The sequence below is a fragment of the Magnolia sinica genome, chromosome 1 (genome assembly GCF_029962835.1).
Source record: "Magnolia sinica isolate HGM2019 chromosome 1, MsV1, whole genome shotgun sequence".
Lineage (NCBI taxonomy): Eukaryota > Viridiplantae > Streptophyta > Magnoliopsida > Magnoliales > Magnoliaceae > Magnolia > Magnolia sinica.
In genome coordinates, this window is record NC_080573.1 from 1,787,203 (window position 1) to 1,801,152 (window position 13,950).

At 39.4% G+C, this 13,950-nt stretch overlaps 2 protein-coding genes across 3 annotated transcripts; both read left to right on the plus strand.

The window, feature by feature from the left end:
• Positions 1–658: 658 nt before the first annotated feature.
• LOC131234984 (uncharacterized) lies at positions 659–12,364 on the plus strand. Of its 2 annotated transcripts, XR_009165903.1 has the most exons (3): positions 659–1,026; positions 6,900–8,599; positions 12,251–12,364. XR_009165903.1 is itself a non-coding variant. In XM_058232072.1 (2 exons), exons 1-2 carry the CDS (start codon positions 850–852, stop codon positions 8,466–8,468), a joined length of 1,746 nt encoding a protein of 581 aa, XP_058088055.1. In that variant the 5' UTR covers positions 659–849; the 3' UTR covers positions 8,469–8,730. The 2 variants fall into 2 exon arrangements, 1 of the variants encoding a protein (XP_058088055.1); XM_058232072.1 differs by lacking the exon at positions 12,251–12,364 and having other exon boundaries at positions 6,900–8,730.
• A 48-nt stretch (positions 12,365–12,412) lies between these two features.
• On the plus strand, positions 12,413–13,543 carry LOC131235073 (putative glucan endo-1,3-beta-glucosidase GVI). The gene has a single exon (XM_058232212.1). The coding sequence runs from the start codon at positions 12,413–12,415 to the stop codon at positions 13,433–13,435; it is 1,023 nt and encodes a 340-aa protein (XP_058088195.1). The 3' UTR covers positions 13,436–13,543.
• Positions 13,544–13,950: the final 407 nt, after the last annotated feature.

A 13,950-nucleotide genomic window follows, 5' to 3' on the forward strand; every position in this document is an offset into this window, starting at 1 on the left:
TAAATTCTCATGATTGATTGGCGGAAGACATAAAATTTTCGCTTTTTATTTTATTTTATCCATCTGAGATTAGAAACCATTATATATGCCCGATGCAAAAAATCATAATTCAAATTCAAACACAACAACTTCAAGCGCAGGATATAAATCCATTCACATGCCTACATGGCACACTTGATCTTGAACCTTTATAAGGTGACATTACTCATATACTATGCTAGGATGAGGCTTGCCACTCATCCGGGGAGCAACACATGCACATTGGATGTCGATAAATAGTTATTAAATTTCCTAACCATTCATTTCTTCCTATGAATTTTTCCACCCAATGAAGGAACTAGTCTGATTTTAGTACAAGGAGCATTCACCATATGAACATATCCCACCTAGGAAGTATGCCACATTAGCTCATGTGGTGCGTTTTTGTTTGGCGCTTGAAGATGGGGGTGTTTGCAACACTCAAAATTTATTGACGGGTACTTTTGTCATTTTTCATTTTATTATAGGGTCTACAGTGTCAGCCCCAAGAAAGTACAAGGGTATTTTGGTAACACCCCTGAGGTAAGCTCCCAGAAAAATCCAAATAAAGAAAAATATGAGACTCGCGCCTTCTTAGACACATGTCCCCAAGCTTCGTCCACCTCTCCGCCTTCTCTTCTACGTGAGAGCCAGAGAGAGAGAGAGAGAGAGAGAGAGGGAGGGAGAGAGCTGAAAAAGCAGCTTGTGGGTCTTCTCAGTTATGAAGCAACAAGGCCACTGTAGCTAGAAAACTAGTATCTCGGGCTGTATACAGAGAGAGAGAGAGAGAGAGAGAGAGAGAGAGAGAGAGAAAGAGAGAGAGAGACAGAGATGGCTATTGGGTCAAAGAGCAATAGAGGTAGGCCTTATGCACTGATGCTGCTGTTGGCTTTTGGGGCAGCTGTTTTGGGGGTGATGGTCCTCCACAAGCTCAGAGAGAAGCGTCTCTACAACATCCTCATCAGCGAAAAGGACCGAGAACTCATTTCTCTTCAGCTCTTTCTGCAGGTATATTCCTCCTTCCTCTCGCACGTTCCCCCACATGCACGTTAGATCCCTTCCCTTTCACATGCATGCCTTTTATGTCTGTATTTTCCTTGTTTTTGAGTTTTTACATATGCATCATCTGTATCTTCTCTATAATAGCTACACGGACTCCTACTCTTCCCAGACTCCTGTCCCCTACACAGACTTCTACACTTCCCAGACTCCTGTCCCCTACACAGACTCCTACTCTTCCCAGATTCCTGTCCCATGCAGTATGCATGTTCGAGATCTGAGCTGTTCATCATGTGGGTCATGGGTGTGTATGTTGTAATGATCCGAAAATTGGACCAGTGCCTTCCTTCAATCAGGTGGGCCACATGCATGAAAGAAACGGACGGTTAAAAATGATTGAGGAATGATCCACGTTCATCTTACAACTGGATATTCCTGATTCTTGGACCAGGGAGGCAGGGAACATAAGTGATAGGGTTCGCCTAATGGTGAACCAGATCTTGCGTCCATGCATCAGATGCTTGAAAGGGTATTTTGGTCAAAGAAAAATATACTGGCAGGGTGGTGGGCCGTTTTCAGGATTTTTTGGGTAAGATTTTAAAGTCTGAATCATGCAATGGAACTCCTTCATGTGGGGTTGTTTGATTTGTAGGTGATAATGGAGTGGGCCCATTTATTAATTGGGCCTGAAAATCTGACCTAGTGCGGCCAGGCCCAAGGACATGTTTGGATGCATGATAATATTCAATTCATGAATTTGAATTTTTAAATTTGTGTCTTTGTGAAATTGGAAGTTCATTAAATAGCAGATTTGTTGATTGGGGCTTTGCTTGTAAAATTCATGATTTTCTCCTTTTGTTGTTTGCTTGGGTTAAATCAAATTTATATTTCATTAGATTGGTTCAAAGTCCTTTGAAATTGCCTGGGATTAGACTATTCAAACTATTCTATCAATGGTCATAATCAAATATAGTATAAGAATGGTCCAATGATGGATCTAAGCCATCCATCACGCGTCCCACTTTTGATGGGGTAATTTTAAATATTCAATCATTGATCTTGAGTGTTCATCATTTGGGGCCCACCTTTGATTGCCCCACAAAAAGCTATTCCAATATGATGATCCTTACCATCCAATCAATGGATAGGAATGGTATGTCCATATTTATTATATTAGAAAAAGGTCCTATCTGTGATCTGGACTGGCCGTCAAGTGGCGCCCACCTTTCGTTATTAATTCCTCCCAAAAGATCACTTTGATTGGAGGGTTCAAACCATCCTATCCATTGCTAGGAAATGGATGACCCATCGTATATGTGCCTATTCGTTGTCCATCATGTGATCCCACCTTTAAATCACCCATCCTCTTATACCTGATCTGAACTGTCCATCATGTGCAGCCCACAATGGGTTGCTCATCATGTTTAAAGTCTCTTTCAGATGACTCTAACCATTTGATCGATGACCAGGGAGATGGATGATGATTATGATAGACAAGTTTGAAATTCATGCAATTGTTTTATATGTAGAAAGTGGGCCTATGCTTCTCATTTATTTGAACAAGAGATTGAGGTATGGCCCCAAATGCGGGCCTAAATATAGGCCCAAGACCAGCCCATAGCACCTTCGGCCTAAAAACGTAACTAGCCAGCCTAGCCGATTGCCAAATGTAAGTGATATAACTCCTTTGTGCTTCCGAAACTCCCAATTAAAAGTACAAGGCAATTTAGTCAGGTGAGGACAAACTCAAAACCAACTGGTGGGAAGATGTCAACCGTCACGGACTTTATACTTTCCACGTGACCGTTTCTAATTGTGTCAGGGTCAGAAGTCCCAATGTAACGGTTCATAACGGCCAACCATCTCATAACAGTCCGTAGCGGAATGTTGGTACAGATGGCCATTACAGCCTCTCTTTTTCTTTTTTGTCTTCTTGTTATTGATTTCCTGAAAAGCCTTACTACATAAGCACAAATGTTTACATGATGCAAATGGAATTTCCGAGAGCAGAGGGTGGGCCCTGGTGCAATGTGGAAATCTGAATGTTATGCATGGTTCATCACCAATCAATAAGAAAAATCACATTGTCATGTTCCTTGAAGAGAAAGGCTTTGCAACAGCCATCTTCAGCCTAATGATATTTCCCCTCCCCAATCATGAAGTGTTGTCTTTCTCACTTTATTTTTATATTTTTTCCAAATCTATTCTGAGCCAAGATACTAGCGTTTGATCATGTTTTTTTAACATATGCCACCATTGTTATTGTCATGGGAAGGTTAGCAACATCCCTAGAGATTTTAAACAACATGTGGAATAACCAATCATCAATCTGGACTGTCCATTTGTTCCATACTACCAAGAGGAAAAAATAAATCTTATTAGATAATCTTAACTTTTGATTAATTGCATTAATGGATGGTCAAGATTGAGCGGTAGAAAAATAGGTCCAATCATTATTTTGAAACATCTATTCACTAGGCCTAGCATGGACTACCTGTGATTCCAAAAACTCACTCGGTCACATGATGCTAACATTCAATCTATAGGTCATGGAAAAACAGACAAAAAACAGAGTTATTGCAAAATGGTCAACTCAAAGTTAGGATCATCTGATTGGCTTGATTTTTGTACCATGGCCTGCCCTAATGGAATGGAATGAATAGAGTTGAAATTGATTATTTTCCTAGTGTCATTTAAGAGGTTTGTAATGCAGAGGGTGTGTAGATAAAAAGGAGATTGCCGTCTTCTTCTCAGAAAATAGTCCTTGAATCCCCAATGAGAGAGAATCTCTGAAAAGGATATAAATTTGATATTATTGATGAAAGTGTTGAGTACTATTTGATGTTCTTATATAAGCAAAATAAGCCTTAGATACCTAATTGGACTAAAAAAGAGACTTGCCTGAAATAGTAACAATTACTAAAAATAGTAAAAACATGTCTAATCCTACTAAACTTGTAAACAACCCTTGGATGGCTAAAATAAAGACTGGACTACAACTGGACTCTTAAAATCTTAAAAAATAACAAAAAAGAAACTAAAGATTGGAAGTTTAACTTAAAGCCCTAATATGTCCCCTAAGATTATTGAATTTCGTTAAGCAATTTGGGGCCAATGAACCTTGGGTTGTTGGCCAGGGTTAGATGAAAGTCGGCCCGGAAGAGTAGGCCCATAGGATACAACAGTCTACATGATATGGGACCTTTGCAAAAGCGGATGATGAACCGCGCAGGTCCAGTGGTCTGCCTAACCACTACAGGAACAGATGGGTCTGATCGCCCCTCTGATTCTACGGTATAAATGGCCCTAGATTTTGATGAATGGTTTGGATCGTTTAAGGGATGGGCCAGATGGATAATATTAGTCTCTCTATTTTTCTCTATGGACTCTTGGAGTTACAGGGGATGATTTTCACAAGAAAAACTCTCCATTTGTAGGGAAGTGTCGGGAGTTTAGATGAGGCTGGAGGTTATCCGGTCTCATCCTATCCCCTTATCCGATCTACTCTCAAAGTTGAAGTTCAAATTCAACTTCAAACCCTATTACCAGGCCCAAATCCCTCTCCGCTGCTCGTCCTTCTCTCAATCTGACGGGCTCAATATAAAAATCCATTTGGAATTTGGAATGGGCTGGAACATACCCCTTCCTTCCCAAAAACATTGTCATGCCCTTGAGTCCAGGAGTAGATCTCATCTATATGTTTCCAACTGTGTATTATATGCATGAAATGGACAACGGTTGCTTAGTTATTGCTGCTAGAAGCAATAGTGCGCATTTAGGCCGTTTTTGGCCTAGTTCGAGCCTTCTTCCAGCTTGATTTCTTTCCCTCCTGGTCGTTCATAAAGTCATCATCCGCCACCTGTTCTTTAGTTGCATATCAGTTTGATTTCCCTGTGAAGGTGTTGAAGGTGGGGACTCAGCATTTCTCATATTTTTTTATTTACATTGGACATTAGGAACCAAGATACCGGGTGATGAATCAGCCGTTATGGTCATTATCAGCAGATATTTTTAAAAATAATATATGCATGATTATAGTGGCACTTCAATGGGCACATGGAACAGATCAAGTTGTATGCTCATATATCCCAACATTTAAAGATTTTGGAAGGAATCTAATAAACACTTTGAAGTTGGACTTTTCAAGAGAAGTGCACAGAGCAGGAAGCATGTCTCCCACCCTAAACCCTACAATCCTTTTTAACAATAGAATTATACAGTGCATGCGTATAGTGCCATACATGCATTTAACTTAATATTAAATGCAATTATTATTTTATATAAGGATGTATTTGGTTGTACCAAATTTCATGGTATTTCATTATTAATCAGTCTAATTTGGTGAAAAATATCATGATATTTGATGTAACCAACTGCACCCAAAGCTTAATTAAATAATTTGATAGCTCGATTATAATTAGCAAGATATTGGTTGTGATGGACCTAAATGATAGCCATTATGAAGTGATATATTAGCCCGTTGTCAACCATAATGGTCATAATAATGTAGGTCTGTTATTGGCCATCATATAACTAATGTAAAAAGTTGTTGCGTGCAATAGCATTTATGCTTTATACCTTTTGCATCATATTCCCATCATGTAGCTGACCCGAATTAATCAGGATAAGGCTTAGATGATGATAATGATGATTCCCAAAATGCCCAGCCTTCTCAACTTATTTCGTCATTGAAATGACCAAAATGACCTTATTGGTCAAAAGAAAATGCAAAACAAGTCCTTGTATATAGTAAAAAGTCATGAAATGCTATTGCAGATAACCCCATGACAATTCTTTCATTTTTATGGTACATTTCAGCATACAATCCTCAATGAGTATTGGTAAACATAGTTTAAAATATAAAGCACAACATCATTGCATGGTCATTTATAAGGCACCATGCTATGCATTTATTTTGTCAACTAATGTGCTGTATGATAATGTATTTTATCCATATGTTATTATCGTAGAATGTTGGTATATATGCCATATCATGAGCAGATCATGATGAATCCCATGAGCTAAGAACAGAGCATTCCCATTTATTTATCCACAGTGTAATATCTCTGTTATACATTTCTTTTAAATTTCCACATGAGTGCACATTTATGTCCCTTTTTATCTGAAAAGGGGGAGTGTGCAATGGGTCTACATATTTGTGATGATGTATTGTTTGTTTCATGCTCAATTTTCTAGAAAGAGAACAAAAGAAAAAAAAAAAAAAACTACTATACTCCATGCAATATACGTTTTTCAAAAGCTTTTTACTGAAATATAAAGTACTTAAAGCAATGGCAAGAGAACTTAATCAAACATATTCTAACATTCCAAAATCGTGTTTTGGTCATTTTTTTGTGTTCAATGTCATTTCTTAAAGTGGTCTTAGTATTTGCCTGCATATCTATTTTATAACCACTCATTCTACAATTTAAATTTAAATTTCAAAGCTTTAATAGTCATGGGAACCAAATCAGTTTCAATTTTAAGGGCCCCTTTGCATCCAAGAGATGAAAAGGGATACGGATCCTTTTCAATGTTCTGAGTCTTCTGACAAGAGCACCACATCAGTGGCAGCCTCGCTGTTTAATGGAAACAAGCAGATAGACTAGAATAGGTTACATTTAATTTCCTTTTAAAAGGAGACGCATTGAATTTGGAACTGGTTCTGCCAAGCAGCAATAGCACAGTTGTGAATTGAAACAGGATTTGTATCCTCTTCTGATGTGGTAATTTTGTTAAAACCAATCAAAAGGACATCCTCTTTAATTGCTTGAACTCAAATAGGCCCTCTCATCCAATTTTACTTTTAAACCATCCTTGCATTTATTCAACACGGGCTGGCTTTTCCTCATTAGCCCAGCTTCATTTTTCTTGTCCAACAGAAAGAAAGAGATTCTGCCAAAGAAATGAAAAGAAAAATTGAAGAAATGAAGGTCAAAGCAGTCGCCCTGAGGACCCAAAAGATGGGACTTTCTAACAAGATCATGGAAATGCAATCCATGATAGCATCCCTTAAAGGAGAACGAAGAGCCTTGGAATCAGCGATCGAGGAGAGAGATAACAGAATCAAAATTCTAGCAGATAAGGAAACAAATGCGACTGAGGGAAACCTTCAGGTGACAGCTCTAACAGAGCTTTTGAAGCAGAAAGATTCTGAAATTGAGGAGATGAAACGCCGCCTCAGGAAGCCAACTAATGTCTGGTCGGTTAGTGCCGGTAACTCATCAAAGCTGCCCGTAAATGTTACTGTGGTGGAAAATGTCCAAGTCAAGGATGAAAATATGGCTTCAGCAGAGAATGCTACAACCTCCCAAGATGGTGAAGCTTTGGCAAAGGGAGGTGAATATGGGGATAAAAATGGAATAGAGGCCAGAGATGGTCTATCAAAGGAGCCGGACAGCAATCAAGATGGGGACAGTGTGAGGAGAGAAGGAATGGGTGAGAAAAATGCATTAGGGGGTCGTGAAAAGGGGGAAGTTTTGGAAGAGCAGTTGGAGAAGGAGCTTGAAGAATCGCAAGGTGGTGAAGGCTTTGTAAAGATGGACAAAAAGGGTCCTAGAAATGTTACTGAGGGCAATGAACGAAGAGAAACTTCCAAAGAACGAGGAGATTCTAAAGATGGGCCACAACAGAAACTCAAGAATTCTGAAGATGGTGAGGTGAAGGAACCGATCGCAATGCCAAAAGATGATTACTTGGAAACGCCCAAGCATTCTCGAAAAGTTGAAAAACAAACTTTTAGAACTAAATTGCATAATAAAAGACGGAAAACTATTTCCACAGGTGGGTTGTTGAAGATTGAGAATTCTCGGGGCAATGATAATACAAAACTGAAAGTTGAAAGCAGTGATAGAGATGCAGCACTGAAAGTTGAAAGCGGTGATAGAGATGCAGTGGAGGATGAAAGTAGGAAGGCAATTCCAAGTGGTGAAGAGCTAGAGAATATCAGGCAGTCTCGAGATGGTAATGAAAGTGCAATGGAGGGTTTGGAGATGAATAATGAGGGAGGAACAGTTTCTGACAACAGGTGGCCAGAAATGGCTGAAAATTCTAATGACAGTGAAGGCACCAAAATGAGAGATGAAAGTGGTGATAAAAACTCATTGGAAGGTAGTGAGCAGATGGTGGTTTCTGATGACAGGCAGCTGGAAATGACTGTAAAATCTAATGGCAAAGATTCAAGTATGACAGCTGAAACTGCAGATCAAAATGCAGTTGAACAAATCAAACAGGAAGCTGTTTCTAAAAATGGGCAGATGGAAATAGTGGAGAATTCTCAGGTAGGTGATAAAAACATGTCAGAAGGCAATGAAAAGGAAGAAGCAGTTGGTGATGTGCAGTTGAAAGTGCCCCAAAAATTGGGATATGGCAACGATTCAACAACGATAGTGGAAAATGGTGATGAAAACAATTTGGAAGAAGGTAAGGAATCTGAAGCAGTTTCTAACTAGGGACAGTTGGAGATTTCTAAGAATTTGCAAGACAGAAAAAAGTGACAAAATCGCATCCGAAGGTGAAGAGGAAATATCTATTTCAAGAGACGGGCAGTAACTGGAGAATTAACTGAATCCAGCAGCAGATGGTATGTACTATGTATGGCATACATGTTTTCTATAAATAATGGTGCCAGATAAACAGTAGTTTTCTTTTTTGTTCCTTTGCTATATAGCTATTTAGAAGAAAAAGTTATATGCAAAAGTTTAGATTTTTCTATTAACCATCTCAATATATGCATTTAGGAAGACATAATAGAGTTGCTTGGGAGAAGTCAAAATAGTTGGGCATGGGCCTACATGCACATGTGACCCACCTGATGAGTGGAGCAGATTGACTTTTGGGACAGCATATTCGCTTTGAACACTACCTAGTTGACGGCATGGATCTTGCAGAAGCTGTGCTGCATTGGCCTGTGTTCTGTCAGAATCAGCTTCAGTATTTATCTGCCAATATGTGCCAGAAATACATCTTTTTAAGTTTTATTCTAGTGTAGCTGCGTAGGTGGTAAAAATCACTTTTTGTTGAGACTAAAAAGACGACAACACCTCTTTACATGGGACCCACCTTTTTAGTTATCCAGACCATTCATCTGCTGGATTGCCAAAAAAAAGAATAAGAATAAGAAGAAAAAAAAAATCCTGATCCACAATGCTCAAGCTGTAGAATACTCATAATAATAAGCAACTCATCTGTAATGCTCATGGCATGCAACATGTGTATCAAACCAGTTCTTCACTGTGTAGATTACATATCCTTCATCAGGCAAATACAATCCTCAGGTGGGCTGTAGCCATGCAGAACTAAAATCCTTCTAAAATTTTCTCTTTAACCATCCGTTAGTCTTTTACAGGGTGGCCACCTGATGATCATATTGAATAGGTTTTTAGTATGTTCTAGCAGATGAGATCCCTTATCAATCCACCTTGTGTCCACACTGCGAGTGCAGTTTCCATGCACAGAAGCCAGTGCAATTCACAACCCTCCATGTACAGTCATTGGTTTTGCAATATCACAAGGTCTCTTAGCCTTTTATTTTTCTAGACATGTTTTAGCTAAAACACTTTGCACCCACCATAAATGACAAACCAAGTGAGTTTAGAGAAACTTTTATGTATTTTTTTCCTTCTTTTTTTTCAATAGCATACAAAGCATGGTTCTAAAACTTCCTGACTAAATGATGAGATTTCGAGCCGAGTCTCTAGAAAACAACTCATTACTTGGACCAACTCGGAGAGATTCTGTGTTGACTCAGTGGCTCAGTCGACTCGGTGTGATTCGAACCAAGTCACTCCCCTTGAGCTGGTGGGAATTTATTAAAAATAAAATATGCTGAGATTGGGAGTTGAACCCCGACCCCAAATTCAGCTTCAATAGCCTTAAATATTGTGGCATTAACATAGCTGTTTCATTGGGTTGTGGTTTATATTACATATATAAGATATAGATAATTTAAATCTCTCCCCTCAATCCTAAATTTTTAATTTTTAATTAATTAAATATTGAGTGGATAACTTTTAAAATTTTTAAACATCTACACAGTCCTAAATTTTTAATTATAATTAATTAAATATCGAGTTAATTTGGGTCAAAGTCTTTTGAGTCAACCCCACCAGGTTCTAGGCTTGAAATAAAAAACAACCAAGCTGTACATCTAGCCGAGTTTTCAGGTTTTTGGAATATGATACAAAGCATTCTCTATTTGTAGATCTTATAACCGGATTGCTGCTCGGGATTTCCTCGACCAATCAGGGTAAAGCATCCCGAAATGAACTCAGAGCTCGACTTTATGCAGTAGAATTATGGCAATGGCCATGCCTCATTCATGGAGGCATGTAATTTATATAAACGACGGTCAATGATACATAGTTACTGTTAACTAAAACGAAATTAACTCATTTTTTAGCTGCCACCATGTATTTTTATTTTTCTGGGTTGTTATGTTTTTAACTATCTCTAAAAGTATAAACAGATGAAGTTTAAGAACTAGCTCAGATGCCATATTAACTTATCTCTTATGCCACATGAGCTGACATGATTCTCCGAGCAAAAGGATATCCTCTATTTTAAGGGAATCAAAATGAAAATTATCAGAATCTTGATTAAGTACTGGTGGATCCTGCTTCACTTGCACGGTTCTGCAAAGATGGTTGATGCTTTGTGTATGTATTTTAAGCGGCTTTCTAGATACAGATTGAGATTGACCGGATCTAGTCTAAAGATTTGTAGGTTAAGATTAACCTATAACACGTGGTGTGGGGTCCACTGTGATGTGTTCATGACATCGAATCCATTTATCATCTGCCCCTCGTTTTATCCTGGGCACCCAAAAATCATACTGATCCAATGCTCAGGTGGGCCACACCGCAGGGAATGGTTGGCATGGTGACACCAATCATTAAAAATGGATGGACGGTGTGGATATAGAAGAAATACATCAAGGTGGGCCCCATGGTAAGGGCCACACCCTCTTGGGTGAGGCAAGCTTATCCCTATCTCGTCCAATCTTGATTTTAAAATGGGGCCTAGGAGGGCAGTGGGAGGGGAAAATGTGTGGGACCCACCCACCAGTGGGCCCCACATGACAATGTCCAATACACACATCATGTCTTACGTTGAGCTTAACTCACAAAGAAAAAGGGTGTGCCATGGGAAACAAACACCGAAGAAGTCAAATGCATGGATGGAAAGGTTGAACAGAAACCTCCAAACTTGTGCTTCAATGTCAATGTGATGTTGCAGTTCTTTGAAAATGCATATATGAAAATTTGTCTTTATGACTTGGTCCTCAGGTGTTTTTGTTTCTTGTTCAATGAAAAAATATGGTGATAGTTCATCCCCACTTTTCAAAATGGTGGTGACTCATCACTCATGTGGTGGATAGAACATAACCCTAATGTCAAATGAATACAACCATCCAACGGAGTTGCTGATTAGCAAATTCATGGCTGAAAAGAAAACAGCCATCCGTCCAAATTCAATGAACGGGCCCAATGGATAAGATCATCAAATGAGTATGGTTTCAGCTTCGATCTGCCCAAAATCACAATTTGGACTGTCATAGCCTTACATATATGATTGATGAGTCACCACCACTTTTTAAAGGATGATGAGTTGCACATGATCAAGCCTTCTAAGTTAATTTCACTCATGTTACTACCTAACAGTGCGACTCCTAAATTGGCTCAAATGCATTCATTTCTAATTATATCTCTCCTTGTCACTCATCCATCTCAACATCCTCATTTCAGCTATGATCATCCTATAAATATGTTGTTCTTTAATTACTTAACATTCTGTCTTATAAAGCATATCTAATCTTATAGTCTAATCACTTCAGCTTGAGTGGTTTACGATGATGACATAAAACTCCAAGGGCACATCTCTATTTCTCCCACCCCACTTGAATTCAATAGACAACATCCTTTTTAATCTCTCCAATCTCATGAATTATCAATCCAAGATATTGAAAGTTATTATTTTAGAAAACTTTTTGGTAAGCAATCTTAATTAATTCCTCATTCCAACTCCTATTATTACTAAAATTACACTCCCAAATGAAGAATTTGGATGGTTGATATTACATTAAGAGTTCAATTTCTTTATTATGCTCGACGAAGAGTTGGGTCAATCATTTGGATGATCAGGATTGCCACACAACAATGCCACCACAATTTTCTAAATGGTGCAAACTAGCACAAAGAGTCTTGCCCACCTACTGAGCTGAAATTTGCACTAGGTGATCCTCAAGGTGGGACCAATCCAATTGGACGAGTTCCACGCGGTGTACACGTGGCGGTTTGGAGCTTATCCAATCATCTATACAAGTGGAGTTGGGAAGATTGATTCACCATCCATGCAATATAAATATATTGCAATACAGAGCTAAAAGTTAGAAGAAATGGAGAGGTTGATTTCCATGAGAGGTTTGCTTTTGGTCAGTGTTGTGGGATTTGCAATTCTCAACACCTGGGCAGCAGAAGCACAAAGTGTTGGTGTGAACTATGGAATGTTGGGTGATAACCTTCCAACCCCAGACAAGGTGGTCGCCCTTCTCAAGTCCAAGAATATCAAGATGGTCCGGCTTTTCGACCCAAATCCTGATGCACTTAAGGCTCTACAAAGTTCGGGAATCGACGTCGTCCTAGGGACCTTCAACGAGGATCTCCAAAGACTTGGCAGTGATGCGGCCTTCGCCGCAACTTGGGTCAGCACCAATGTGGTTCCACATGCTAATGCGATCCACTTCCGATATGTGACCGCTGGCAATGAGGTAATTCCCGGCGATCTAGCTGTAAACGTGCTCCCAGCTATGAAGAACCTTGACGCGGCCTTAAAAGCTGCCAACCTGGAGATCCCTGTCAGCACAGTAGTTGCTACCCAAGTTCTTGGAGCATCATTCCCTCCATCTCAAGGTGTATTTTCTGATGATGCTGGTGTCCACATGGTCCCTATTGTAAAATACTTGGAAGCCAACAAGGCACCACTCCTTGTCAATGTGTACCCATATTTCGCCCATGCAAGTGACCCCAAGAACGTTCGTCTAGACTACGCGCTCTTCACCGCTGTCGATCCGGTCGTGACCGATGGTACTGTCAGATATTTCAACCTCTACGATTCAATCATCGATGCGGCGTACTCGGCACTTGAGAAGGCAGGCGGGCCATCAGTTGAGATTGTGGTTGCAGAGAGTGGATGGCCATCTTCCGGTAATGGCGACATCGCGACGATTGCGAATGCACAGACCTACATCAACAATATGATCACACACTTGAGTGGGACACCAAAGAGGCCTGGAAAGGCCATTGAGTCCTACATATTTTCCATTTTCAATGAGAATCAAAAGCCTGTTGGAACTGAGCAGAACTTCGGGTTGTATTACCCCAACATGACTCAGGTCTACAATGTTAATTTTTCTTCTTAGACCTCGGCTAGTAATGTTTATAATGGATATATTAGTGGCTATTTCACCTCACATGTGGCACTGATTTACAACTATCAAGACCATCTAAATTATGGGTCCCATTGTGGATGTATCACATCTCTAAAATCACACTAAGCGAGCAATCCTAACCATCCAATTAATGGCTATCGAATGGACGGTTAAAAGTAACATGGTGATTTGTTCAAATTCAAATGAAAAATCAGATGGTTAATATCATCTCCTTGGTAGATTATGCTCCATCAGTAGTTGGGTAAGGTACGGTCTGGATTGCCATACAACTATGCCATGTGCACGTTCGAAGAGTCACCACCATTTTTTGAACGGTGCAAAACTAACATAGAAGTGTAATCCATTTAATATTAATCATACATCAGAAGGTATCTTATATATGAAGCATATTCAAAGGGCTTTTAAACAATTAAGAGGTGAATCCATCCTTCAGTGTGATTTCCCCATAACAACCTATTCACTTTGATACTCGGCCTGGCAGGATG

Excerpts from the sequence above, each read along its gene's own strand:
- LOC131235073 (XM_058232212.1), top strand. The coding sequence starts at position 12,413 with ATGGAGAGGTTGATTTCCATGAGAGGTTTGCTTTTGGTCAGTGTTGTG.
- LOC131234984 (XM_058232072.1), top strand. The coding sequence starts at position 850 with ATGGCTATTGGGTCAAAGAGCAATAGAGGTAGGCCTTATGCACTGATG. Across the intron at positions 1,027-6,899 it reads CTCTTCAGCTCTTTCTGCAG|AAAGAAAGAGATTCTGCCAA; the intron begins GTATATTCCTCC and ends CTTGTCCAACAG.